This window comes from Eutrigla gurnardus (assembly GCF_963514095.1).
Source record: "Eutrigla gurnardus genome assembly, chromosome: 19".
In the NCBI taxonomy this organism is placed as follows: Eukaryota; Metazoa; Chordata; class Actinopteri; order Perciformes; family Triglidae; genus Eutrigla; species Eutrigla gurnardus.
In genome coordinates this window covers 9,488,199-9,513,817 of record NC_139930.1, presented here as the reverse complement: position 1 = coordinate 9,513,817, position 25,619 = coordinate 9,488,199, and the positions used below count along the sequence as shown (strand labels likewise).

The 25,619-nt window shown below is 41.4% G+C and overlaps 2 protein-coding genes across 3 annotated transcripts; both read right to left on the bottom strand.

Annotated features, from left to right (window-relative positions):
* Positions 1–2,184: 2,184 nt before the first annotated feature.
* Positions 2,185–9,957, bottom strand: agxt2 (alanine--glyoxylate aminotransferase 2). The gene is made up of 14 exons (XM_084035934.1): positions 9,676–9,957; positions 8,504–8,592; positions 8,176–8,366; positions 7,936–8,059; positions 7,746–7,840; positions 7,382–7,475; positions 6,990–7,083; positions 6,321–6,421; positions 5,964–6,056; positions 5,575–5,707; positions 5,223–5,311; positions 4,928–5,077; positions 3,840–3,938; positions 2,185–2,952 (listed from the first exon to the last, which is right to left on the bottom strand). The coding sequence occupies exons 1-14, from the start codon at positions 9,773–9,775 to the stop codon at positions 2,851–2,853; spliced, it is 1,554 nt and encodes a 517-aa protein (XP_083892060.1). The 5' UTR covers positions 9,776–9,957; the 3' UTR covers positions 2,185–2,850.
* A 779-nt stretch (positions 9,958–10,736) lies between these two features.
* Positions 10,737–22,536, bottom strand: prlra (prolactin receptor a). Of its 2 annotated transcripts, XM_084035940.1 has the most exons (9): positions 22,379–22,536; positions 16,583–16,673; positions 16,316–16,448; positions 15,522–15,691; positions 14,261–14,427; positions 13,580–13,721; positions 13,086–13,182; positions 12,872–12,941; positions 10,737–12,738 (listed from the first exon to the last, which is right to left on the bottom strand). In XM_084035940.1, the coding sequence occupies exons 2-9, from the start codon at positions 16,650–16,652 to the stop codon at positions 11,746–11,748; spliced, it is 1,842 nt and encodes a 613-aa protein (XP_083892066.1). In that variant the 5' UTR covers positions 16,653–16,673; positions 22,379–22,536; the 3' UTR covers positions 10,737–11,745. The 2 variants fall into 2 exon arrangements, with proteins under 2 accessions (XP_083892066.1, XP_083892067.1); XM_084035941.1 differs by lacking the exons at positions 16,316–16,448; positions 16,583–16,673; positions 22,379–22,536 and adding an exon at positions 15,842–15,918.
* Between the last annotated feature and the right edge of the window lie 3,083 nt (positions 22,537–25,619).

The window sequence follows — 25,619 nt, the reverse complement described above, 5'->3', positions numbered from 1 at the left end:
ATAAATGATCTTCCCTCAGTTTGTTCTAATACTTCAGCTCAGCTATATGCAGATGATACTGTCATTTATACCTCTAAATCTAATATTTTACAGATACAAAATGCCCTTCAATCACACTTTGATGCCGTACAAACCTGGCTCTCATCTAACAGACTGCTGCTCAATAAAACAAAATCTTATTCCATGGTCTATGGTACGAAACATAACTTAAAATTGAAATCTAATAACTTAATAATAACATGTAATGATGGTATGAATCTGCATAGAGTTGAGCAATTCAAATATTTAGGATTATGGCTTGACTCAGAACTTACTTTCAAACCTCATATTGACTTCATTCTTCGTAAAATCAACTTTGGTATCAGTGTTTTATTTCGATCCAAGAATTGTTTTACACTTAATGTTCGAAGGAAACTTGCCCTACAACTTATTCTACCTTTTTTTGATTATGCTGATGTAGTATATCTAAACGCATCTAAAACCAATCTTCTACCCCTCAACACAGCATATAATCGTCTTTGTAGATTTGCTCTTGGTTGTTCTTTCTACACTCATCACTGTATCATGTATAATGTACTCAACTGGCCCACCCTCAGCATAAGAAGACATAATCACTGGTTACAGTTTATTTTTAAATGTATACACTGCAATTATCCTGCTTATTTACAATAATTTTTGATTCCATATTCTACAACATACCATTTACGGCACTCATCCCAGTACTTCTTCCTTACCCCCACAGTGAACAAAACAATTGGTAAAAGAGCATTTATGTACAAAGCGCCCTCAGACTGGAATAATCTTCCTTTAAATTTACGCTCATTGACCTCTTTTCATAGGTTTAAATATTCTGTGTCTTCTTATTTTGAGTTAAATTGCACATGCTTCAGATGAATTATATCTTTTTTTTTTTTCTTTTTTTTTCTTTTTTCTTTCTCCCCACTGTAATTTTTAATTTGAACATTATGATATTATTTTACATTTCTCTTAGTTTATTTAGGCTATTGCTATGGCCATTTGCGGCCATTGAGAGGTTGTGTCCATTTTTTTTTTTTTTTTTGTACTCATTTCTTTTATGTCTGTGTTGATGTCTGTTGTCATTGTTGCTGTATGTTTGTAGATTGTTGATTGTTGATATCCTATCAATTACATTTCTGAATGAATGAATGAATGAACTGACTACAGAATCTAAGAAAGTCATCTCACTGGTGGCTGAGAAGACGAGCACGCTGGCCTTAAAGACTGAAGAGTTGACTATAAATTTGGTATTTGGTTGCTTAGTGGCTTGGTTGCTTAGTAACGGCAGGTGCAGCGGGAGTGCAACCTACTCAGCACCTTGGATGAGAGGATGAAAGCCTGAACTCGCCACTAGTCCGTTAGAACTGAAGGAGCCTCTGGGATGAGAGGTCAACGTCCAGTTGCCTACGATAAAGCTTTCACAGATTGACCTGGATGACTGCGAATCTTCACAGACAGTCACATTAGTTAGCATTGCATGTTATTGCAATAACTACAATATTTTTTGTTTTAACAGTTGGTAAAAATGTGGCCACCTACGACCAGCAAAAACACGGAGGACGGTGTGCAATACAACGACTTGAGCACGCCTACCGCAGTCCCTGGAGCATCAAACTCCATCGGCATGGAGTCGCCTTGTTGAGCTGACGTGGTTCTTGCTCTGCAAATGGAAATTTCCTATATATGAAGTGTTGAATAACAAGTGGCTAAAATGTATATTTATCACTCTTCCTCAGCAGCACAACTCCTGTTATGTGGTTATGGAGTCTGACATTTTTGACAAACACACTTTACAGTTGACCAATCACAACAGTGCAGACTGGGCTTTTTGGAAGGGAGGGGCAGTAGGTCAAACAAAGTGTTTCAGAGAGAGGCTGAGAAGAGCTGCTGCAACACAGTCAGCCTGATTTTGGGGTGGGGGGGAATAAAATAAAAGCATGTAAACATGTTCTAGTAATAACGCAAAATACAACTATGCACCACAAAAGGAGTAAATAGGTCCTCTTAATAAATACAGTATGTAAGCAAGGAATACATGTAAAGATAGTATTTGTTTTTCAGAAGTGATTAAGCAATTGATCAAATGTGTGGTTTCTGACAAACATAGAACCTTTAAATACCTGCAGTGAGAGGTATGACCAATGTGTAACAGTACAAGGGTGTTACTATAGCTCACCGATTTATTATTACATTCACAGCAATAGGCAGCAATAAAGCATGGGTTCTGAAATTACAACCATACAGCATTTAATCCAATCATGATTCAACAGATCCAAGACAAGCCAAGTGAAGTCAGTTGTCATGAAAGCACAGTACAAGATTTTAACGAGTGAAGTATGTTAAAGCTTGGGTCGGTAGCATTGGAAAATCCAGCAAGAAGCAGCTAGATTTTAAAAATCGTCATCAAAACCCAGCTCCGTGTTGCCACCTCCTTTCCAATGAATATAGCCTTGTAATACCAGCTCCAAAAGTCGCTAAATCTAGCTGGAAAGTTGCCGAGTTGGCAAACACTCCCTCCTCCAAATCCACTCTCCAAAATTATCAGAACAAATGTAAACATATCATAATAAATGTAAACATAAGGGTCAGAGGATTAGATGTATCGCTTGTTGTTGGGATATCAAGACAAACGACAACAAATATAATATTTTTTCCTCTAAATTACTTTACCCAAATACTTGCTTAAATTGAATTAATTCTTCTAATTAAAACATGGTTAACCACAGTTAAAAAGTTCCCTTTTACACTTGCAAAGGCAATAACAGAGGTCTTCCTCCGAAGGTAGGTTTGGTCCTTGACATTGAGCAATCCCAGCTAACCTTGATCTGACTTTCATCTTCTTTCCGCGTAGTTGGAGAGGGACTTGTTAAAAACTGCCAGAAAGAAATCTGCGTCTTCCATCGTGATGCACATCGGGGGTTTGATACGGAAGGTCTTCAATGTTGAGAAAAACAGAAAAAAACAGGGGACATTATTGAGCGCCAAAGACTACTGGGGGAACAGGTAACCAGCGGCCTGTACTACGAAGCAGGATTTGGGCTTAGCGTGATAACTTCAGCGTTAACCCTGGGTTTTCCGTCCTACGACGCTGGTTCACTTCTTACCGGAGTAGAAGTAGCTGAAATAATGAGGCTGATATTGTCATACCCCACTTTATAAGAATACATCTAAGCAACACATTCATTATTTTAAAGTTATATTTTTGGCCTTTTATTGCGGGACAGAGTGAGTTAAAGGGGCGAGAGAGGGATGACATGCTTTAAAAGAGAACCACATGGGGGATTCCAACATGGGAACGCTGCAGAGAGCCTCGGTACATGGGACGGTAACTCTACCACTGAGCTATCAGCTCAGTTAATGCATTTAGTTAATCAGTCAGATCTACTAGTGTCCTTATCACGGGGCAGTCATATTATACGACTACTAATACTATTAATACGACTTCCGCATTCACACAGTCGGTGAGTTTTTGCCAGCTGTCCTTCCTGCATTTGGCAGATGAAACTGTTGCTTTTTGCCTGTATTATATGTTTATCTTCTTCCTATTTCTGTAAGATTATGGTTTGCTCCTCGTACGTGAAATATGCCGCTCCGCTGCCGTAGACTGATCCATGTTTGTGATTGTGTTTGTGAACACTTTTGGCAATATAGTGTATGTTAGCAATATTCATAATATTAATCCATAATGAAACATGGGCCTTTGGTGATGCAGGGTGAAAAACGGCCTTTTAAAATCTAGCTTGGTGATGATGTCAGTGGCAGCTCTGTTTATACCACACTCAGCACTAAATAAATAGAGAGAGGGACAGAAGTGCTATTACCTGTCCGTAGATTCCTCCTTTCCCTATCAGGACTCCCATGTTCTTTACGTCCTCAAAGATCTCACTCATCGCCTCGGGAGGCAGCGGGTCTCTGCCGGCCTGTGGATGATAAAGGATGATTGAGGCTGGATTCATTTCAACGGTAAACATGGCAATGCTAACCATGGCAAAAATTACCATGGTAACTGTAACCATGGCAACAATAACCATGGCAACGGCTACGGTTACCATTGCAACAGTTACAACGGGTGCACGTGACAGCGGTAACCATAGCAATGGTTGCCATGGAGATCAGCATGTTCCAGATGAAAAAGTTCTGTCTCTATCTGTTTGAACGTAGATGAAATGTCGTTCTTCTCACAAAAGTTGTTAAAAGTTGAAAAGTTCATCAGTCTACATCTGTAGGCAGTCTTGCAGAGCTGTTGCACAACACTTTGCTTGCCCTGCGAGCTGCCTGCTCCTTGAGCAGTCTTGTGGTAGTAAATGAAGAGCCCCATGTAGCAATTCTGTGTCTGATTTGTTGTTATTATTAATTAAATTGTTGTATTTTATCATCAGATGGAAAAAACAAAAACAGGGTTCTTTATTTATCACGTGCACAGAGATGCAACGTAAAACATGATAACATCAAATACATGATATCGACATTATAGATCGGCCATCAGCCGCCCTGCTCTCTAAATATCAGCATCGGCCATAGAAAAACCCATATCGGTCGACCACTACTCACAGCAGTGACCAGGACGTGAACTGGCGGCTCTCCAGCAACCAGTCCACACTCCATACTTGATACATGCAGGGACTTGAACAAGAAACCCTCTAGTTCCCAAGCCAAGTCCCCACATACTGAGCTACTTAATTTAATTATGTCAGAATTTCAGTCAGTATTACGTTCACTGCTGAGATTGTTTTCTTCTTCACAACTACAGATGGTCACTGCTGCTCCAGCTAATGGTTAACTGGGGCACCACTGAACCATGCCCTCGGGGGGCCCAGCACACACACACACACACATACACACACACACACACACCCGTGCACGCACACACATGTTGTTCAAGCTTGTGAGGAGATCACATAATAAATACCTTGTCTTTGACCATTTCCACACCAATCATCAGGCCTTTTCCACGGACATCACCGATTATCTCATGCTGGTCTCTGAGTTTGGCCAGTTGTCTCATCAGATAAGTGCCCACGTTGAGACTGTTCTGCTGTATGCCGTCTTCTTCGATAGTCTGAAAAGATAAAGATTTGAGTTACAGTAATTCACTGTGCTTCTGTTATTATAACTATATAGCCTTGAGATGCAGCTACACTAACACAACACATAAAACACTCAGAAAAAAAAGACTGATTTCCAAAGAGAAGATTCATTCTTACATCAAGCACCGATGAAGCTACAGCACAAGCCACAGGATTTCCTCCAAAGGTGTTGAAGTGAACCGCCTTGGCAAATGAGCTGGCAATTTCTGGAAAACACATGAATGAACAAGCTCACACCTCCACTCACTGCTGCTACAAATGATGACCCTTTTTAAAGCTTGTTTAGTGGAAGGGTCCAAACTCAAAATAAATCTATTAACCTCCCTATCAGGGAAACTTGATTGGTCTCATCTCTTCCCATGCATCTTGCCAATTTAATAATGGAAATTATGAAGAATGTTACAATTGCCACACTACCTTATTTATGAACATAAAAGCAGCTTTTCAAACAAGGTTTTTATTATCTCACCTGGTGTTGTAACTACAGCTCCCATTGGGAAACCATTACCAATGCCCTTCGCCATGGTAACCATGTCAGGAAGGACATCATGACCTTGGAAACCCCAGAAGTGGCTTCCTGTTCGCCCAAATCCAGTCTGGACCTGTCAGATGCGAAATAGATGATTGAATTTATTTAAGTTGTTTTTTTCAAAAGAGCTAAAGAGCTGTAAGCACACCAACATCATCAATACCATGGCAGTCCATTCTATTTCATAGTGAACTTACATTCACCAGGTGACCAGAAACAAATCTCCAATCAATAATTAAGTCATTTTCGTATGAATCAATATTGTTAAGATTGTAAATAGAAAATCCATCTAAAAAAATATTCAAAAACATATAAAACGCTGATCTAACCTCATCAGAAATGCAGATCCCTCCTCTCTCTCTTACAAGTTTGTAAGCCTCTTTGAGGTAGTTTTTGGGGTACTGCACGGCTCCTCCGACTCCCTGTACACACCAAACACAGTCCCATTATCGTAACACCAGCATACCGAACAAGAGGAAACAAAGAACATGTGGTGGCACGATAACAAAGCTCTGTTGTCACTTTCCTGATGAATTATTTACTTGATAATATTCCCGTGGGGAACTACAGCCCATAATGTTGATATTCAATGTGGCGACGCAACAGATCACACATAGAGAAACATTCACAACACGTTGACTAGAAGGCCACATTTCTGGTAATTCTCCACAAAAATAATTCACTACCTGAATCGGCTCTGCAAAGAAAGCGGCGATTCGACTCGGCACACTCGTAGCGAACGTCTCTTTGAGCTGTCCAATGTACTGTTCATTTGCCATGCAGTGACCTGTGGGATCCAACAAAAGGAAGCCATTCATTTTAAACTTATACACAACATAACAGTCATTTCCAGGTCGGCTCTCCAGCAGACACACAGGCAAACTATACTATAGATCTAAACTCCCTGAACATGGTAAAAGGTTAATAGAGGTAAAAGAAGTAAATGATCAACAGTAGGAGACTTTGGACTTTCAGGGTTGCAATGCACCCGTTTTACCCTCATGGCCTTTAGGCAGATTTTGGTAACTCGTAAATACTACATTAATTCATTAAAACACATCCCATTAAGCCACCACTGAGATCAGTACAGAAATATAAATTTGGGCAAATACTTTCAAATGATTGTTTCACCTTTGATGAAGACAAAACTCATAAACACTCAAGCATGTGTGGATGTTGAGCTGCATGTAAATTCACTATTACACCTCCAGCATGAACCGTCGTCTGTCACTGTGCATAATGTTTTGTTCTGAATGTTTTATATAGCGAAAGGAGTGATGATGATTCTTCTCACCCTTGTGTTTTTTCCTGTTTATGAGAGCAGTGTGAGTGTGTTAATGCACATGCTTTTGTACCTTGGGCGCAGCTACATTCTCTGATGGTCTGCACAGGAGAGTCCCTGCAGTGGCTTCCTCCCCACGGACCTCTGAACACATCGGGACACATGGTCTGTTTGTTTGGGCAGAAACACAAGTCAGCTAGAGCACCATGACTACTGAACGCAGCACAGAGAAATCATCATGAAACTTGTCACCTGTATTTCAGATACAGTATGGAAACTATACAAATGTTTAATGCAAAACATTGTGTAATTTAATGAGGCAGTGAGAAGATAAACTTTTTTTTTGCAACACTTTTTTTTAGCTCCAACATATTTAAAGTTTTGCACAACGCTTCCCCCGTCCATTTATATCATCAGTTATATTTGTTTCTTACATGAGACTATGATACATGAATGCATACATACATTTGTGCAGCCCAAACCATTGGCAACGGGGTATTTATATGCTGTGTTGGAAGTCAGACCCATGGTCTGTGGGCTGCCGCCGTGGTATGATCCTCTGGAAGAGAAAAATCAATCAGAAACATTTTGGTCATTTAGATTACAGAGACTTTCTTTTAACTTCTCAAGTAACTACAATAAATACACATATTTGCAAAGAACTGCGTTTTTATATTCCTGAGTAGAAGCAAAAATGATCAACTTTGTAATCTGTCGTTTATTCAAATTGTCTTCTTCTCCCATGTGTTTTTGTTGAATGAATTTTGTCTTCAATCAATGGGTAAAAAGGCAGATGTCTCCCTCTACTCATAATTCATAAAAAAAGTACCTGAAAGTGATGATGTCAAAGTTGGTTGTGTGAAGTCGAGCCATCAACATGGCCAGGTCGTTGGCTTCTGAGCCGCTGTTGGTCAGATATATCACCTGGATGAGGAAATAAAGACCAGCAGACTTTTTAATAACTGCCTATATATTTATTCAGGCTTAGCTGATCGGGGGGGGGGAATCCACCACGGTACCTTAAGAGGATCTGGGAAGTAGGAAGCTAGTTTCTCACAGTATTCATGGAGAGGAGGATAGGCGTAGATGTTTGTAGTATGCCACAGTCTCTTCAGCTGCTGCTCTGCAGCTGCAGTTACTTTCCTGTACCCACAGATGTCCAGATTTAAGAATGATTGAATGCATTCTTTTTATTAGGAAGTGTAGACACAATTACACATTCACTCCCTCAGTGATGTAGTGAAGAAAAAGGACCTTACGGGTGGCAGTGGCCCACACTGACAGTAGCCACACCAGCAAAGAGATCCAGATATCGTTTCCCGTCCACATCCCAAAGCCACTGCATGTGTCCTTGGTGGACAAACACTGGTTTCTTATAGGAGGTAACTTTCATGATCATGGGGTTGCAATTCTGTCTGCGGATCTCCATCATCCGCTCTTTGGACATACCCTGGACAGAGACAGGGTTACAGTCAATGTACGTACCAGCATGTTTATATCTACAATTTATATCAGTCACGTATGTGGTTACAGAACACAAGACCTAACAGAAACACTGTATTCCTGGAGGATATTGCTCTCTCTCACCGTGTATTCCTCCGGTTTGAAATCGCACGGGGGCATATCTGGGACATCTGTGGGGGGGTGTTTGAAGGCTGATTTCTGACATAAAGCACCTGTGAAATAATTGTGATTGAAGTTCAGACAGCGAGGTAAAAGACATCCTTCGAAACTGCACTGAGCCGGACCGTAGCTTTACGCCGACATTTCGGGAGTAATTTGTGAAAAGTGCCATTTTACCAGATGCACCATTTCAATCAGTGTCGATGCCGTTGTTTGTTGTTTTAACACTTTCCTAATTGAATCAGTACAAAACCTGCCTCACACTATCATGGAGTCTACCGTACACCAGACATTGTGTAACACAGTCTGTCTGTTTGGTCTCGTAAAGTTGTACAAATCTGAGATAGAAAATAGAAAGTGTGCTGGTCTGACATGATTTCTATTGCCATTTAATTGTATGTAGATACTCACGTTAGGTCATCCTATCCTTGTTTGAATAATGTATCTGCAGGAAGCAGACTGTTACAACATATTATACGTTTTTAATGAGCGGTATGTGTTTGTGGTGCTGCTCGACTGTATTGCATTAAACCTTCTGCTAGTTACCCTTATTAATATAAATACATGTGGTATTTCATTTCTGCTGATCTTTGAATTATAAGAGTGAACATACATGGTTCACATAAGGACCAGAAGGCATACATAGGTCAAAGGGTGGCCTGACAGACACGAGATCTGCACCTGCAAGCACAAGCACCTGCAGTTTACCAAAATAATCTAAAAATTACCCAATTAGAATCCATTAATTCCGAGTTAACTGAGATTAAAACAGAGGTCAAGGAGGTGTTAGGGGTCATACGATTATAAAGGGACCTGAGCAGCCTGATGAGTGACTGAGGTTATGGCAGCTCTGATTATGAGGGCGAGACAGGACTCTTTTCACCATGTTTCACCATGACACCCAGTTGTCTCATAAGCGCATAAGAAGAACAAGTCACCTGGCCCTCAACAAGTCTCACAAGAAGCCACCACAGAAAAACAGGACATCATATTGTGTCGAAGAAGTTTTCTCGAGAAACTTCTCTCTGAAACGAGGTTAACAAGCGTTAGCTCGACAACGTTGCTGCTTTATACACTGGTTTCTACATGACAGTAGCATCAGCTTCAGCTCGTATAAAGTAAGCAGGATAACTCACCACCACTCGCCAAGTGTATGTGGACCGACCCGGACCGGGAGCAGGTGTGTCCCGTTAAAACGGGCCAGCGGCCGCTCAGAGAGGACACCGCTTTCAACATGCTGAGCCGGTTCAGAGGAGTCAGGTCGACCTGCTGCTTCAACGTCCACAGAGGCTTCGGCTCTAAACGCGCTCCGAGACGTGCTGTCACCGAGTCCACGACCCGGAGCGGCCCCTGGCCCCTGTCACACTACGGAGTAAACGAGGGGCGGATCGAGCCCCACATACGATACGACGGCTCTGAGCAAACAACCAACATCGCGGTGAACAACACCGCGTTCACTCGCTTCTCCGCGTAGACACGAAGGCCCCGGATGGAGACGTTTAACCTGCTCAACGTAAGGACGATTATGGAAGTCCATTAATGCCACTGTCAGAAAATAATAAACTTACTGTAGTGTGTCATTTTTCAAAAAGATACTAAGTCACTATTTTAAGGTAAGTAATTATTTTGAGAAAGTTTCCCATTTCCCCCCTGACAGTGTCTTAAATGGGCTGCCACAGATCTATAATATTATCCCCATGATAACCTTCACCATGTGCTCAAAACTCATTAAATTGGCACTAAGACATACTAAAATCACTTAAGATTTTGATAGGAAACAAAACCGTTCTAGTTTCTAGTTAAGGATTATTTTTTTTTTGCATCACAGATTAAACATCTTTTCTTAGTGGAAAAACAATCAAACAATGTAAGGATAAATGCATTAAAAAATAAAGGAAAAGAAAAACTGACTTCATTCAGCACTTCATAAATGAATGGAGCCAGTTTTTTGCTTTGCTTACTGGATGGGATGATAGAGGATTTTACTGTGCAGCAGGGGGGAAACCCTCACAATAATCGGTCATGGTGACTTGACGAAGCTTTCTAGCTTGTTATCATGGTAGAGAAGAGAAGTTTTAGTGCCATTTGAAAGAGTTTTAAGCACAATATTTGCAACTCAGCATTAAGTCATGCCACAGCAGTGAAACAAGAGGGCTGGGAAGTGTTTTGCCTTTTGCCATTTACTTTTAAATAAACAGAGGGATAGTAGTTGATCAATCAGCATGTTTCTTCTTGTCTCAGTTGGTATTTATATACATGCAATAGCAACAGGCATGGAATCATCAATGCACTAGAAGACACAAAACAAAAATCCACATCCCATTCCTGTATGTTGTAAATGTATTAAAAGCATGATGGCAAACTTTTCAGAGATATTTTATTGCTTGTGATTAAATTGTATATGGCCAGCTGACTGTTTGTAAAGCTATGAATGCAAAAGAGGAGGGAATATAGTAAAACACAGTTATTTATTACTGTTAAACAACAGATATTGAGTCACTTAAGAGATAAATGGTAGTCAACAAGTATATTGACCTTATTTCCCTTTTTAAAAACTAAGCATGTTTTTCGATGTTCAGTGCCATTAATTTGCTAGAGCCAGTTATGTTTAGCAGCTCCTCTAAACTTTAGCTGGTGTGATGGCATGCAGTCTGAAAGGAAATGCTTATCCTTAATAAATAATGTTCATACTCATATGGAATCCTCTATGGAATAATGCATCTAACAATTCTTGAACAGAAACTTATTTTGTAGTAATTTAAAAAGGTAAAATAAGTTTCAGTCTGACCAGGAGGAGGCGCTGTAATACCCATATTGTCTTTAACATAAACGAGCAGAGAAAACACATGCAAACAATAATTAAAAGAAAACAAAAACATTTAGTGTTTTCTGCAGTTTTGATTTAACACAAACCAATTTAAGAGATACTCATATAACAAGTATGGATCAATAAATGTAATAAAAGACATTAAAAAGTTCATGAAACATGACTGCGAGGAGAAAAAGATTCATGTTATATAAAGACATATGACAGCGTATATAACACATCATTAATACAATCGTGATTGTTAAGTTCATTCAATTTAGTTTTCAAATAAAAAGCTGCCTCTTAAATGAGACAAAAAATAGATAAACCCTTCACAGTCTTTTTCACAGTCCTGGCCTACAGCAATGTCCCAGACCTGCCAGTCGGGCTCATGAGGTACCTAGCATGTGGTCATAGTGCACACGGTGGCCGTGTCAACGTAACCATTCACTGCCGGGGCCATCTCGTCCTGAACCCTCATGGCCGTGTGAATGCAGGCTGTGGGCTTCTGAGCAGCGCAGTTCCCCGCCACACCGTTGGTCTCCATCACCTCCCTCTGGAGCAGCAGCATGTTAGCACTGTCCACCCCCTTCACCTTGCTGTAGTCCTCCCCCTGGGGGCAGCCTGACGCCACGGGCTGGAGAAGCACCATGTCCTCCTCGTTGACCCTCTGGACCTCGACGTACTCGGTGGCCCGGGGAGCGGGTGAAAGCAGAGCGGCGGGCGCCCGTTTGCAGCCGATGCCGGAGATGTTGACGTCGCTGAGGGCCTGGAGCTGCCGGCTGACCGCCGCCTGGGGATGCAGCAGACGAGGTTGCTTGTCACTCAAGCAGAAGTCCCAGTAGCTCGGTCCAACAGCCTCCTTGGTGCTGTGGCCGGGCTGGGTGAGGTAGGAGGAGGCGGAGAAGGAATGCGGTTTGGCCATCTCAAGTGAGCTCTGGTGGTCCAGTGGACTCGAGCTGTAGTGGGGCAGAGGAGAAAACACGGAGGGCCAGGTCTTCACCCTCCCACTGGACATGTCAGGGCTAACCACATCTCCGTGGGCATAGGTCAGCGCTCCCCCCTCCCAGTCCTTCTGACGCCTCTGTGCCTCCGCCAGCGATCTACTGCTTCCCTGATCCGTTTGCCTCGCTCCTCCTTTCGCCTCCCCGCACTTCTCCATCAGCAGAGTGTGGCTGTCGCAGCTGCCTCGGCCCGAGTCACTGTCCGATGTGGAGCTCTCAGATTTGAGGCAGCCATCGTGTAGATCCTTGCCCTCCTCCAGCATCAGCTCCTGCTCCTCGGGCACATACACCTCCAAGTACTCCACCAGCAAGTCTTCGTAGTTAGACGACGTGGTCGGAGGGAAATCCGGCACCCCGAATGCACTGAAGACCTCGTTAGACTTGCCGTTCTACACACGAAGGAAAGGACAAATCAGTTACAGAAACGTAGTGATACAATCAGTCAGAAGTCCTCTTTCTTTGTTTTTAGGAATTATATAAATGATATAAATCCAAATATTGCTCCATATGTTGCTGCTTTACCTTGAGAAGTTGCTTATCAAATCCTTTAATTTTAGGGCCAGGGACCGGCGGCAGAATACAATGCTTCAGGCTTCGCATATAGAAAAAAAAATATGTTCATGTCAGGGCTTGATTAATAAACAAGTTCACATTATCTACACATATATTCATATTACAGCAAAAAAAGACATTTGCCCAAACACATTGCAGCAGGAATCCATGATCATGGTCTTACCTGTGGCTGTACATGTGCAGCAACCATGTGAGGATGAGGAAGATGAAGGCAGTGAAGACTGTTATGAGGATCCAAGCCGACTTCTCTCGATGGAAATCTGTCAGACACAATAAAACATGGACACAACATAAGCGCCTCATTGATATCTTCCCACGGTGATTAATATTACAGCAGTTAAACGCATAATCACATAATCATCATGGTTTTAATCCCATTATCTTTTAATCAAAGGAATAATTCACATTGATCATCAGATCAGCTGTCTGTTCAATACAGGGCTGAAGTCAATTATCTTAGCTTAGCATAAAGACAAGGGGGACAAATGGTTTTAAACTTTGGACACAGCGAGGCTAGCTGTTTCCCACAGCTTCCAGTCTTTATGCTAAGCTAACCGCTAACAGTCAATATGTGTATTTCCCACAATCACTATTCCTTTAATCAGTACATTATGTCTTATTAAAACGTATGTACATAATTATCGGTACATGTCTTACAGTCAGGAACTTTGATGTAGGAAGTTGAACTCCATTCACTCCAGAAGCCGTGATCAGGTTTACAGCGCACCTCAACCAGGTATTTGCCACCTGACCGCAGGCTGAAAATGTTAAACATCTTCTGCTGGCCTGCAAGATGCATCTTGAAATACAACACACACACACACACACACACACACACACACGGCAGCAGTTAGGCAACATATCGATTACAAATGTGGTGCAGTGTTGTTCAAAATCTGAATTTATTTGATTTTATGAGGAAATGCTTTCTATTCATTGTCCACTAAGAGGTCACATGTAGAGATGGTACGATATCGGATTTTATAATGAATCACTTAAAAAATAAGTTGATCGTGGTGAATTTCTATTTTCGGGATAATCATAAATATATAGATTTTTTTTAAAAATGTATTTATCCTTTATCTTTGCAGGGAGACCTTTTCATTTATGATCATCTTAATCAGGATCATGTGATTGTTTTTGACGTGTCTCATCTGTGACACAATAAAAATATTTGTTTCTTATCAAAATGTGAATTGATTCCAGTATATTTAACTGCCATTTAAAGAGTTTCAAACACATTTTGGATGATTATCGGGATAATATCATGAATCGTCCTTGTTAAAGTTGACCTCAGGACCAGTCGGCTAACATGAGGCATGACAACGTGTCACGTACCTCCCAGTCGTTTTCCTCCTCCAGCTTGACGCGGAGCTCGTAGATGAGAGTGATCCAACCGGAGCGGGTGTCAGCCTTATGTGGCGGCTCCCAGGACACCCGCAGGAAGGGCCAGCCTTTGTCCTCCAATACCGTCACTGTTACCTTCTCTGGAGAGTTCGGCTTGACTGGAGAGAGAGAGAGAGAGAGAGAGCGAGAGAGAGTATGGATGAGTTTGTAGGGGGTTTCCAGGGCTCCCAATAAAAAGGAGCATGTCCAAATCTCTTCCTCTATGTGATACAGCATTGTCAGGGCAACAGTGACTTTCCAAATCTTTGTGCGTATGCGAGTGGTGACGTGGTTGATAACTGTTTATGTTTAGACTTTGAATTATCTTCTTGGAGACGCATAGTTAACGATGACAATGTCAGGTCAGTGCAACTTTCAGAGAGGAAGAGGACCCTTTTTTCAGATAAGCAACCTCAATGAGAACAAGAATACTTTTTAATTCTTTACACACCTCATACAAGATTTATATATCGTTAGATCATATGCAGTAAAGCTGCCCTGTATTCATATTTAATCAGATGTCAGATGGAAGAAAAAGGCCAGAATCCATTGAAAAGACCAAACCAGCTGTGCGTTACTTATCCTCTTTTACTTTACTACTTAAACTTCCTTATCCTTAAAAGGGCTGTGATTTATGAAAAACATCACTCAAAGAGGAGAAAATGGTTCAATCCTTGGGGACTATTTTCAGCCATGGATTAATACTTGAGTATTTCCGGCAGCATGGTGTACGTGGGACTCAAAATATACTACATTTACATTTACATTACAAGCAACATGAGTTATTATGTGTTTTTAACAGTTTTTGAACAACAATGGAGGTGTGTAGCAAAGAGGACTACACTATATTAGGTTTATGAAAGCAATATTTGCTCATTATGACCGGCTTGTTTTTGGTTTAAATCTAGAATATCAACAGATTTATCCTTTAAGTCACTGAATTTGTCTTTCTCATTTGGTTCACAATCAACATTTATTCAACAGGCTGATAATTATTATTTTTTAATCTCACTGCTTTAAAACTGTGACCTTCAGAGTGTAGTTACAGCTGGAGGGAGGCTTGGTATACTTAGTGAGCATTAGCCTCAGTGTAACCCGGAGTACCACGGAGCAGCAGCGTGAGTGCGTGTTAAAATGCACTTTTTCAATCCTCACGGGGAACCAAGAACAAAAACAACCTCCCCTTTAAAAAAGAAGTCACACGTTTCCTCACCAATATACACCACGTCTATATCCACGGGGTCGGAGAAGGCGCTGCCCAGCGCGTTGGTGGCCACCACAGTGATGTTGTAGTTGACCCAGATGGACGTGTCGTTCTTGTTGAAGAAGCAGGAGTTCTGCCCGGCTGTGCGGTAGTCGGGACACTCGTACACCGTCTCAGAGCTGCAGGAGAGGCAGGGGAGCAGCGTGTGATCCCATGTTTCTACTGTAACGCACTGCTACATTTTCCAAGAACAGCACGCAGCCTTCATGCTACATTCCCTGAAACTGTGCATGTGCTTTTCATGCTACGCCAACACCGTGTGCACCCACCATCTCTCCTCTCCACTACAGGTTTGCCTCGTCTCCAGGGTGTTTTCTTTACGAGAGGACATCAGAAATACATTTTGTATGAGCACTCGGGTTTCAAATCCCAGTTTACGCTTAGAAGGCCGGGGGACGCGTCTTTGCTGCTGTAACGGTGACTGTTATGTAGAGAGGGTCGATGTTGTAAAGGTGGTGAAAGGAAGCAGATGTTGACTACTCTGGGGATGGTATCTACTTGTCTAAACCCCCCTAACCACCAGGTAGGCTGCTCACTGACAACTGTGCCAACCCTGAGAATGTAGAGACCAAAGAAGAAGAGCCTTCTATACCGACGTTAAGCCCGGTTATTCTTCTCTGACTTACTCCCTAAAGCAGCTGCTGCATCTTACAATGGACTTATGAACAATCCATCCTCATCACTTTTCTGATTCTCAGAATTAAACACAAAGAAGTCCCTGCATGTATCTAGGAGCCACTTGCCTTTCTTTGCGATAGTACAGGGCATGGCTAGTGGGCAGTCCCCCATCAGAGCCGGGCTCCCACCAGCAGGTGAAGGTCTCCTTTTCAGGAGATCGACATCTGGTCAGCGCCGGCTTCCCTGGCGGGCTGTAGACTTAAGACACACAGGGAAGAAAGGAGAGCATGAATCGTGGAACGTGAACGATTGGTGATAAACGACACATATTGTGCAGCTCTGGCTTCACGTGTCACCTCGCGAGATAACTGGGAGTACATCCAGACACTTACGCTTTGCCTTTGCATACACGGTGAAGAACAGCAGCCACAACAGAGGGATGGTTTGCATGACGGTCCTCATCGTGGCACCACAAAGCCTTGGCTGTTGGATGGAGAACATAATACAGGTGAGTATTGGTGGAAACTGTGACCCACATTCAACGCTGCCCATCACAACAGCAGCGCTGCACATCTTGTGTCGAGTCACAACACGTGCACAACAAAGCTTTGTGCTTTATGAAGCGTTGACGTGAAGCGTTTGTGGATGTTAACATGCTGGTGGCTTTGATGAACCACACATATTATTGTGTATAAATGAGGGTGTTTTGCTAAAAAAAAGTCAGACCTGATGAAGATCTAGGCAGGATTGAAATGTTGTAAATGAATAAAGTGTGTGCAGGCATTATACTTTTTTTATGATGCTGTACTGATAGCCTATTCTCAGAAAATATTACAGCAGTGATACAGGATATGATTTGTTTGAGAGCATCACTGAATGCTGTCATTCAACGTAACTCACACAACATCCATGTGCTAAACAGACACGACAAATCCTATGAAATGTCATCAGATCGGACTATAAAACGGTTAAATGTGATGAACTGAAGGAAAATCTTCCACAGAGAATTTCTGCGGTTTCACAAAGGATTAAAAAACATCATCTCCGTTTCTGTCTACCTCTACCAGCTGGCACATGCGGCATGACTGATTGCATAAGTTCAGGCTTTTTGCCTCAACGACAGAGACACACAGCGGGAGGCGGGTTTCGCCCGACTCCCACTCGCATGACTCGGGTTTCTGCGATTCCCGAGCCACGTGCAGATGTTTGAGTTATTATTGAACCCGTGGGACGGGCGGCGAGGGAGGGAGGGAGGGAGGGAGGGAGACAGATGGGAGGGCTGATGGGGCATTGGTGAAAACTGAAAGTTGGTAGAAAGCACTTTTACTGTACAGTCATATTGAATGGCGACTTATTGCCTTGCTCTACTCCATCAAGGCTATAGGGGCATGCATGTTCCCATTCTTACATCACACGTACATGAACCTAGCACTAGCACTAGCACTAGCACTAGCACTAGCACTGGCCCTAGCACTAGCATCTCTGGTCAGAGATGAGCTCGCTTCAGTTTGATCTGCATCATTGATATGGATGGATTTTGTGAACAGATCCATCCACAACAATAATCTAATCTAATCTCACGATGGTCAAGAATGTTCTTAAATAACATAAATCTTAGTCAAAATAGATATTACTAACATCACCACTCCATTGACATGGAGAATAGATCCTGCAAAAAATCTGTGATGGCAAAAGGTACCAGGCATTGGAACGAAGACAATGCATTTCCAAACGGATGTCAAGTCAGACTGTATTGTTCCTCAGTATCGCTGATTTGAAGCGACCCACATGGTGCGTGCTTTGGCACCAGATGATCCTTGCTGGTAATGACCGTTACACAAAATACACAGTGTGGTATTTACATGTGGTATTTCTTAGAATGTAGGGGAGCAACAAAAAAAAAAAAAGCGTTGCACTGGCTCTTTTATTCTGATGTCTGATCCAAGATCAACAAGGAGAATGTCAACACAACACCCTGATTTGAGCAGACTCATACCAACCGATTTCTAGGAGTTTCTGATGTTTTAAGAGGTAAGAGAAACTCTATTAACCCTGAGCAAGATAATAAAAAACATCTAGTTTTCACAGTCCAAAAATAGTTTGTTCAATGTAAGGAAAGATAAGTTTGAGGAACAAAAAAAAAAAGCAAATAAATATAATATAATGATCAAATTTAGAGTAATTATAATGATGGGAAATACTATTGGTCATTTGTTTCCTCTTCCGACTATTAAAAAAGATATCGTTTGTGTTCTCTTAACAAAGAATTAAGAAAAATATGAGAGAAGTGTAGGAGAATGTGGCTGCGAGACAGCTCAGGTTTTCTCCTTCGCAGGTAGTCGGTTTTAAGGCCGCTATACTTCCACAATGTCATAACGACTCACGGCAAACGATAGAAGTGAAGTGTTACCAACTGTTCTTTATGGTGCCTTAATTTCAATAACGTCACCATGATCTGATAATTGGCATTAAGGTCAAGGCATTGGATTAGCCTCCTGCTGCATATAGCCTTCTTACGTAACCAGTAGCCCAAACTGAATAAGCTGCTAAGCTGGGAACGCTCTGGCCAACAGTGAGAAGCTCCTCCCGCACAGATAATAATGGCCCAGACTTTGCAGTTTTACCTCAGGAGATCCTTGTTTTACGTGTTAATTGTGCTGTATATCCCTCCACATGTATGCTCATCATAAAAGGCCAACCTACTTTTAACTGCTTGCCCGCTGACCCATGAGTTGCTCCTATAGGACCAGCATGGTAACCTTATGTACCACACAGATTCAATTACAGATAAACACTGGAGTACATTCCATAGAAGAACCAAGGTGATTATTTAAAATTCATCATGTCTTGAAATCAGTCAGTCAGGACATTCACACTCGTGGAAATGAATCGCTCACAACTTGTGTTTTTGTCGGCTGCCTTTCATTTCAAAAGGGAGGAGAGGACGCGTTGTGGAGGTATAAATGTGAGGTAAAATGAGGTAAGGTGAGCCGCTGTGAGACGGCCCTCCTTTGCAAAGCAGATTAATGAGGAATGCTGCTTCCTGTTGCACTGAAAGGTACATCCGAGCAGCACAGCAGCAGAAGTCCTGTTTCTAAAGTGCTCAATAGATCCTCAATGATTTTCTGCTCACTCGCGTGTGTCAGCTCCGTATCGATGTGCTGTTCACGTTGTGGCGCCAATTCAAAGGAAAAGTAGGAAAATAAAATCATTTTGTGGCTCGTTGTTGATCATTAGTCTTCTTATAAAGAAAACACAGATAGTGCACTGTAGGCTACAATGTGTAAACTCGGCCATGAAGTGAAGGGAACACTGCTTTCAATCTGTCCTCCTGCTCAGACGGGAACAAAAAACAGTTTTGACTATCAATCCCAATAACTACTTTTTGTCATACGGGGGCAATAAAGGGCAGAGCGCAACAGAAAACATCACGTGGCTTTAAACTGCTGTCACTGTGGATATTGTAGACACGAGTACTGTACTGTCTGTACTGTCTGACACGAGTTAGGAACCCGATATATGATAACAACACAGATAGTACAACAATGTGTCTCTATAAAAAAACACCACATGTACATGTGGGGTTTTTTCTTCCAGACCAGGGACGGGACAATGTGGAATTTGATGCATATTGGGATAAAAAACACAAAAATCAAGTGACTTTAAAGCGATGTCTAGCTCGTTATAACGGTAGAGAAGTGAAAAAAAGAGCCGGATTCTAAAACTGTATCCGTCCTGTGTTTATGCAGGGAGACCATAAGATTGCTTTGATTGTTTTCCCTAAAAAAGGATGTTTGCTCATAAATGTGCTCATAAGTGTCTTATTTGTGACGCAATACAAATATTTGTTTCTTAACAAAATGTAATGCCTTTTTAAGTGTTTTAAGCACATTTTGATGGTTATTATGGGGATAATATCGTGAATTGCAATTACTTTGGCCAAGATTATCGTGATATGAAATGTTCATATGGTCCCATGCCGAGTCCAGAGTACATTCATGACACCTTTCACTAGGGCCAAAATATTTTATAACAATATAGGTCCCGATATAGAGCATGTTTTCTGGTAATTCAAATGAAATGTATTTGTATATCCCTGTGTGAATTAAATACCTAAGAAATGAAAAGTACCAAGAAGACAATGTAATTGCTTATCAAGATCTCTCGATATTTGATTTAATCACAATATTCCATTGAAAGACGATTCACACAGAGGGGGAAAAAGGCCTCAAGGCAACACACCCTTCCAGACCTGCAGGAAAAACTGGTCCATATCGAAGTTTCGGAAACAGATTAAAGATAAAGGGAACAACTAGCACATCTCTATATATAGTGGTTATATGACAGGCAGGCGGCTCTGCCAGGACATAACGACAGGCATTTGGTCTGTCCTTAATGGAAATATATAAAGTGAGACAGCGTACACATGAGAGGGAGGAATACTTCTGTTGTTAAATTTAAAGAAAGAAAAGGAGACTTCCTTCGTAAGTAACTACCTTACAAAATAGCATCATAGTCAACAGGATGTGAATTTATTTTATCGGGAGTCACCACTCATTCAATTACAATGTGCCTCATTGTGACCGCTCACAGGTAGGACATGGGTCATGTGACATGGGATGGACTTTTCAGAATTGCATCATTTAAACGTGAACAACTCATTATAAATGATGAGGAAGCATTCTGAAAACACAGGCACAAGCAATGCACTTCTTTAAAACCAACCCTAGATGGATTTATACTTCAATGGGGCTCTGTGACCTGATCATTAAGCTGCAGTGAACATGCAACACTGGATACATGAAGGCCCGGGAGCAGGACTCACAGCGGAAAGAGTCAATAAGCTGCAGGCACCTCAAATTGTAATCCCATATTGAGTTGATCAGCTTGGCGCTATAATGGCCAATGGCCTCTTTCACTTCTTCTTGACCAGATCATGACCCTGGAAATCCCATTACACCGCTGACACCCCGGCATCGTCCTCCTCCTACGCCAAAGGAAGTAACCTGCCAATCAGTCAGCTGTGGACCTGGGCAACCGTCTCCCATCACCCTCAACCCACAACCCACAAAGACACGTGCATGCTGATTCAGAGTTAACTTGCTGTAAGGAGACCGACTTCATCTGTATCTTCCTCTAACTGGATGAATCACAATGTGTCTGAGACATATAGATTTAATTTGGCTTCAAATCACTTGACTGACTCACATGAAAACTATTAATTACAGACTTCATCTAACCATGTTTCTTCATCTCAGTCTTCTTAAAGACGACTGCCTTGGATACGAGGAATTTTGCTGAGTCAATATTATTTTGTCAACACACACTTGCCCTGGTTTAACCTAAACTTAAAACAAGTCTTCACATCAAAATGTAAAGATGTACGTTATGGGGGACGTGCAATAGTCCCCGCCCCCTTCAAACACACACGCGCGCGCACGGAAGCAACTGGCAACAAATTAGACTACCTTGCCTGCACCCTAAGCAGCTTACAACGATAATTAACAGATTAAGTTACTTTATAACTTCCTCTGCGACGTTGAAAGGAGATAACGTCCATTAAAGTGCTGTTTTAAGGGTGATGTGGTAGAAACATGACCCTGTGGATGGGGGACCGGCGTCTGTAACTGGACTGAACATGCCTCCCATCAATGAGTGCAGTAGGAATGGGACATACAGGATTGTATCGGCGCATCGTTATAAAAATAAAAACAGAATAATCGATCGTGGTGAATTTCCGTTGTCGGGATAATCGGAAATATGTCACAAGATACAAAAATAGAGCCTGATTTAAAAACAATTAAGAATACAAATTTAAATTGAACATTTCAACATTTAAAGCAGGGAAACCTGATTATCATCATCTTATTTAACATAATTGTTCAATTGTTTTGCCACTAAAAAAAGATGTTCACTAAGAAAAGTTTAACCTATTACACAATAAAAGTATAAGTTTCGAAATTATAGATGTAAAGTGATTCCATTGTGATCTCTTGCCAAAGAGTTTTAAGCACATTTTGATGATTATTTTGGGATAATGTCGCAGTTAATTTAGCCGATAATGTCGCAGTTAATTTAGCCGTGATGATAAATTGTCCTATCGTGCCTGGAGTGCAGTGAACTCAGCGTGCTCCCTGCCTCTGGTCCTGCTCATACAGTCCGTACTGAGGAGTGGGTCCAGGTCTTACCAGCAGCTCGGGTCCGGTTTCAGTCTCTCCCTCGGTGCCTTCGCCGTGATGGGACCCTTCGCCGGCTCACAGCAGAGCGACGTGACCGACTTGTGTAACTGGTTCACCGGGATGAACGCAGACGGTAGCTCCGTCCCGCCAGCGGGGAAATCGCTGCATCCACCGTCTGTTTCTATATAATCCCGACACACATACACGCACACGCCCCCCTGTGTAAGCCCCGCCCACGGCTTGCGTTGCCATGGTTGCCACAGTCCGAGAGAGACAGAAGTTCCTCAAAGGCATCATGATGGAAAATAGTTTAAAACTCCCCATTCAATCCAATTGATTTGTTTTGTTTCTGTATTACGTAATACTATTTCCAATACCACAACCCCTCTGTACATAAAAAAAACATTCCAAATAACTTTATTGGCATAAAACACGTGTTAAAACACAGGTTCTTTATTAGGCTGTAGGCTACTAATGCAGTCTTTAGCACACCTAATTATTATAATTGAATTCAATCCACATCAATGCTGCACATTGAGATAAAATAAGTCAAACCAATCAAACATAAAAACACATAAGAAGGCTGTAAAATAAAGAATAGCCTAACCCTAACCCAGATTAAACACATTAAATCACATTAAAAACGTATAAAATAACTAAATAAAAGACACAGAAACACAGAGGCCTGTTTCACAAATTTTAAAGACAATACTTAAAAATAATCAAGGTGGGGGACATTCTCACATGGAGGGGTATAGCTCATTGCTCATTCCACAATTTGGGGGCGGCTGCCATCAACAGACTACTAAGGACACACTGTGCACCAATACACCATGTCTTTTCTGCAGTATTTCATTATATGTCCTATCTCATGAGGACAACACATGCTGCTGTGTGACTTTTACGCTACGTGGGATTACGACTGGTTCCTCGTACTGGGAGCTGTAAACATAGCATGGTCTCCCAGTGTTTGACATCCCTCCCTCCCTCCCTCCCTTTCCCTGCCCACCCATGTTTTGTCCCTGACTCACTCTCTTATTCATGTGTGTGTATGAGAGAGTTTATCGTTGTTTAATACGAGGATGAATGCACTGTGTTTGTGTTTTTAATGTGATAGCATACGTACAGAGAGAAACACAAGTCTTGTACGGCCATGTTTGATAACGTTAACAACGGGATGTGTCCCTGAGCGTGATGTTCCCACCGATCAGACTGGATGCACCGCTATGTGTCTGAACAGTAGTGCATGTTTTGTTTGCAAGGTGAAATCATCAGATTGCAGGTATTCAGTGTAATACTATATTGGTCTATCAATCAGGACGTTTTTAGATATTTTAATAAATATACCTCAATGTAAAATAATTTCATTACAAGTAAAAGCCCCACATTTAAAATGTATCTAAGTTAATGATGCAATGCACAAATAACATTTTGTATCATGGAGCTCATTTCACCGATAGTAACGGCCATGAGTAGAATCTGTGAGTGTAATATATTTGATAAGAATAATCTGTTATGTATACACAAACTTAATCTGTACAAATGTGAAATATATTGATGTCAAAGTAGGCTTCAATATTTACATATAAACATTATAAGTGTTCATGCCCTCTTGTTGTGAAACAAGATTCTTATTCTGCAACATTTAAGTGTTTGTGGATATCAATGATAGCAATGATTCATGTATATATACACTAATATATAGGATGAAAGACATCATATTCATATTGTTTTTCTGGTTGGTTTTCTGGGCTGCTTTATCAATAAACCCTGCCATAGAATAAACGTGTCTGTGTGTGTGTGAGTAAACAGAAACAAATTTGAGCAAAGCATTTGAACGGAGCGACTGATTGTATGAAAAGATTCCGGCCCTCCCCCTTTCAGCTCTACTTTGGAGCAATAATGTTATGTAATGTGACCATCTGCTCTTCACGTTGATTTAAAAGTCCCTTTATGTGACAGATTCATGTGCCAGTGAACATTTGAACCTGCCCTGATGGATGTAGAGGAGTTCAAGAGTGAATTAAGATTTAATACCCTGTTCTGTTTGTTTATTTTAATAATAATAATATCTGTCATTCGTAATAAAGTAAAGCTGAGTAGAGGATCCGTTATATTTTTTGCTGCACGTGTTTGTGCTTGTTGCTGGTGCAAAAAAAAGAAGAGGCACGAGCTGCAATCAGAGATTAAGGGCTGACCTCTTCCTCAGTGCGACAGCGCTTTGTGCGCATGTGACTTGCGACCTCTTGATCACTGGACATCTGCTGTCAGGCTTCAGGGCCAAACTGCTGCGAACGACGCAGCGATCACGACCCTGCAGCGACACCTAGCGGCGCGTGTGTGAGCCGCCGCTGCAAACCTTAAACAAAAAGTTTTCCTCTAAATAAATGAACAAAACACGTGCAAGTGGACTGACTCAAACCACTGAGGACACAGATTATAGTTACCAGCTAATTAAACAGACACATACACATTTAATAATAAAACAAACTCTTACAAAATACATGTACTTTTACCTTGCCATATGATATGAAACACATTGCACACATTAATGCAAGGCATGCAGGATTCAACCAAAAAAATAGGAATAGGCATGCACCCAACTGAATTATGCACACACACTTATAACCTGAAAGTCTCAAAAATGTATTAATAGATTATACTAATTAATTACGAGCAACAGGAATGGAAAGAATTTCATGTTTTTTTCCTGCTCATCTGCTGCTCCACATTCATCCGGTAGGTGGCGGTAACATCTTTTTAGCTCGTTTGCCAACCCTAAATAAATACGAGAGAACAAAAAGAAGCGGTCATCGGCACACGATTGAAAATACTCCTTCGATATTAATATGTAATGCTGTAATCTTTTACCAGCGTTGATTGAGGCCACTGAAGCATACAGGAGCGGGACCTACATCCGGTTGTTGCAGTTATACAGGGTGACACGGTCTACATTTCTGACAACACTTACAACATGGACCCATAGTGGAAATTGTATATGAAATTATGTCTTTTGTCATTCCTTTTTTATATAATGCTACAGCCAAACATTAAGATAGTGAATGAATGAATCAGGGTAGGCTGTAAATAAAATAGTCAGCTTTTACATTTTGAATGTATTTTAGGACATTACTGGCTGAGTTTGTAATGTGTCTTTCTTACCTCAATGCAGTCATTTCTTGTCACTCTTGAACTGGAGCTTCTGTCATTTTTCTGAATTAACAATCAAAGCAAAACAACTCACCGGCAC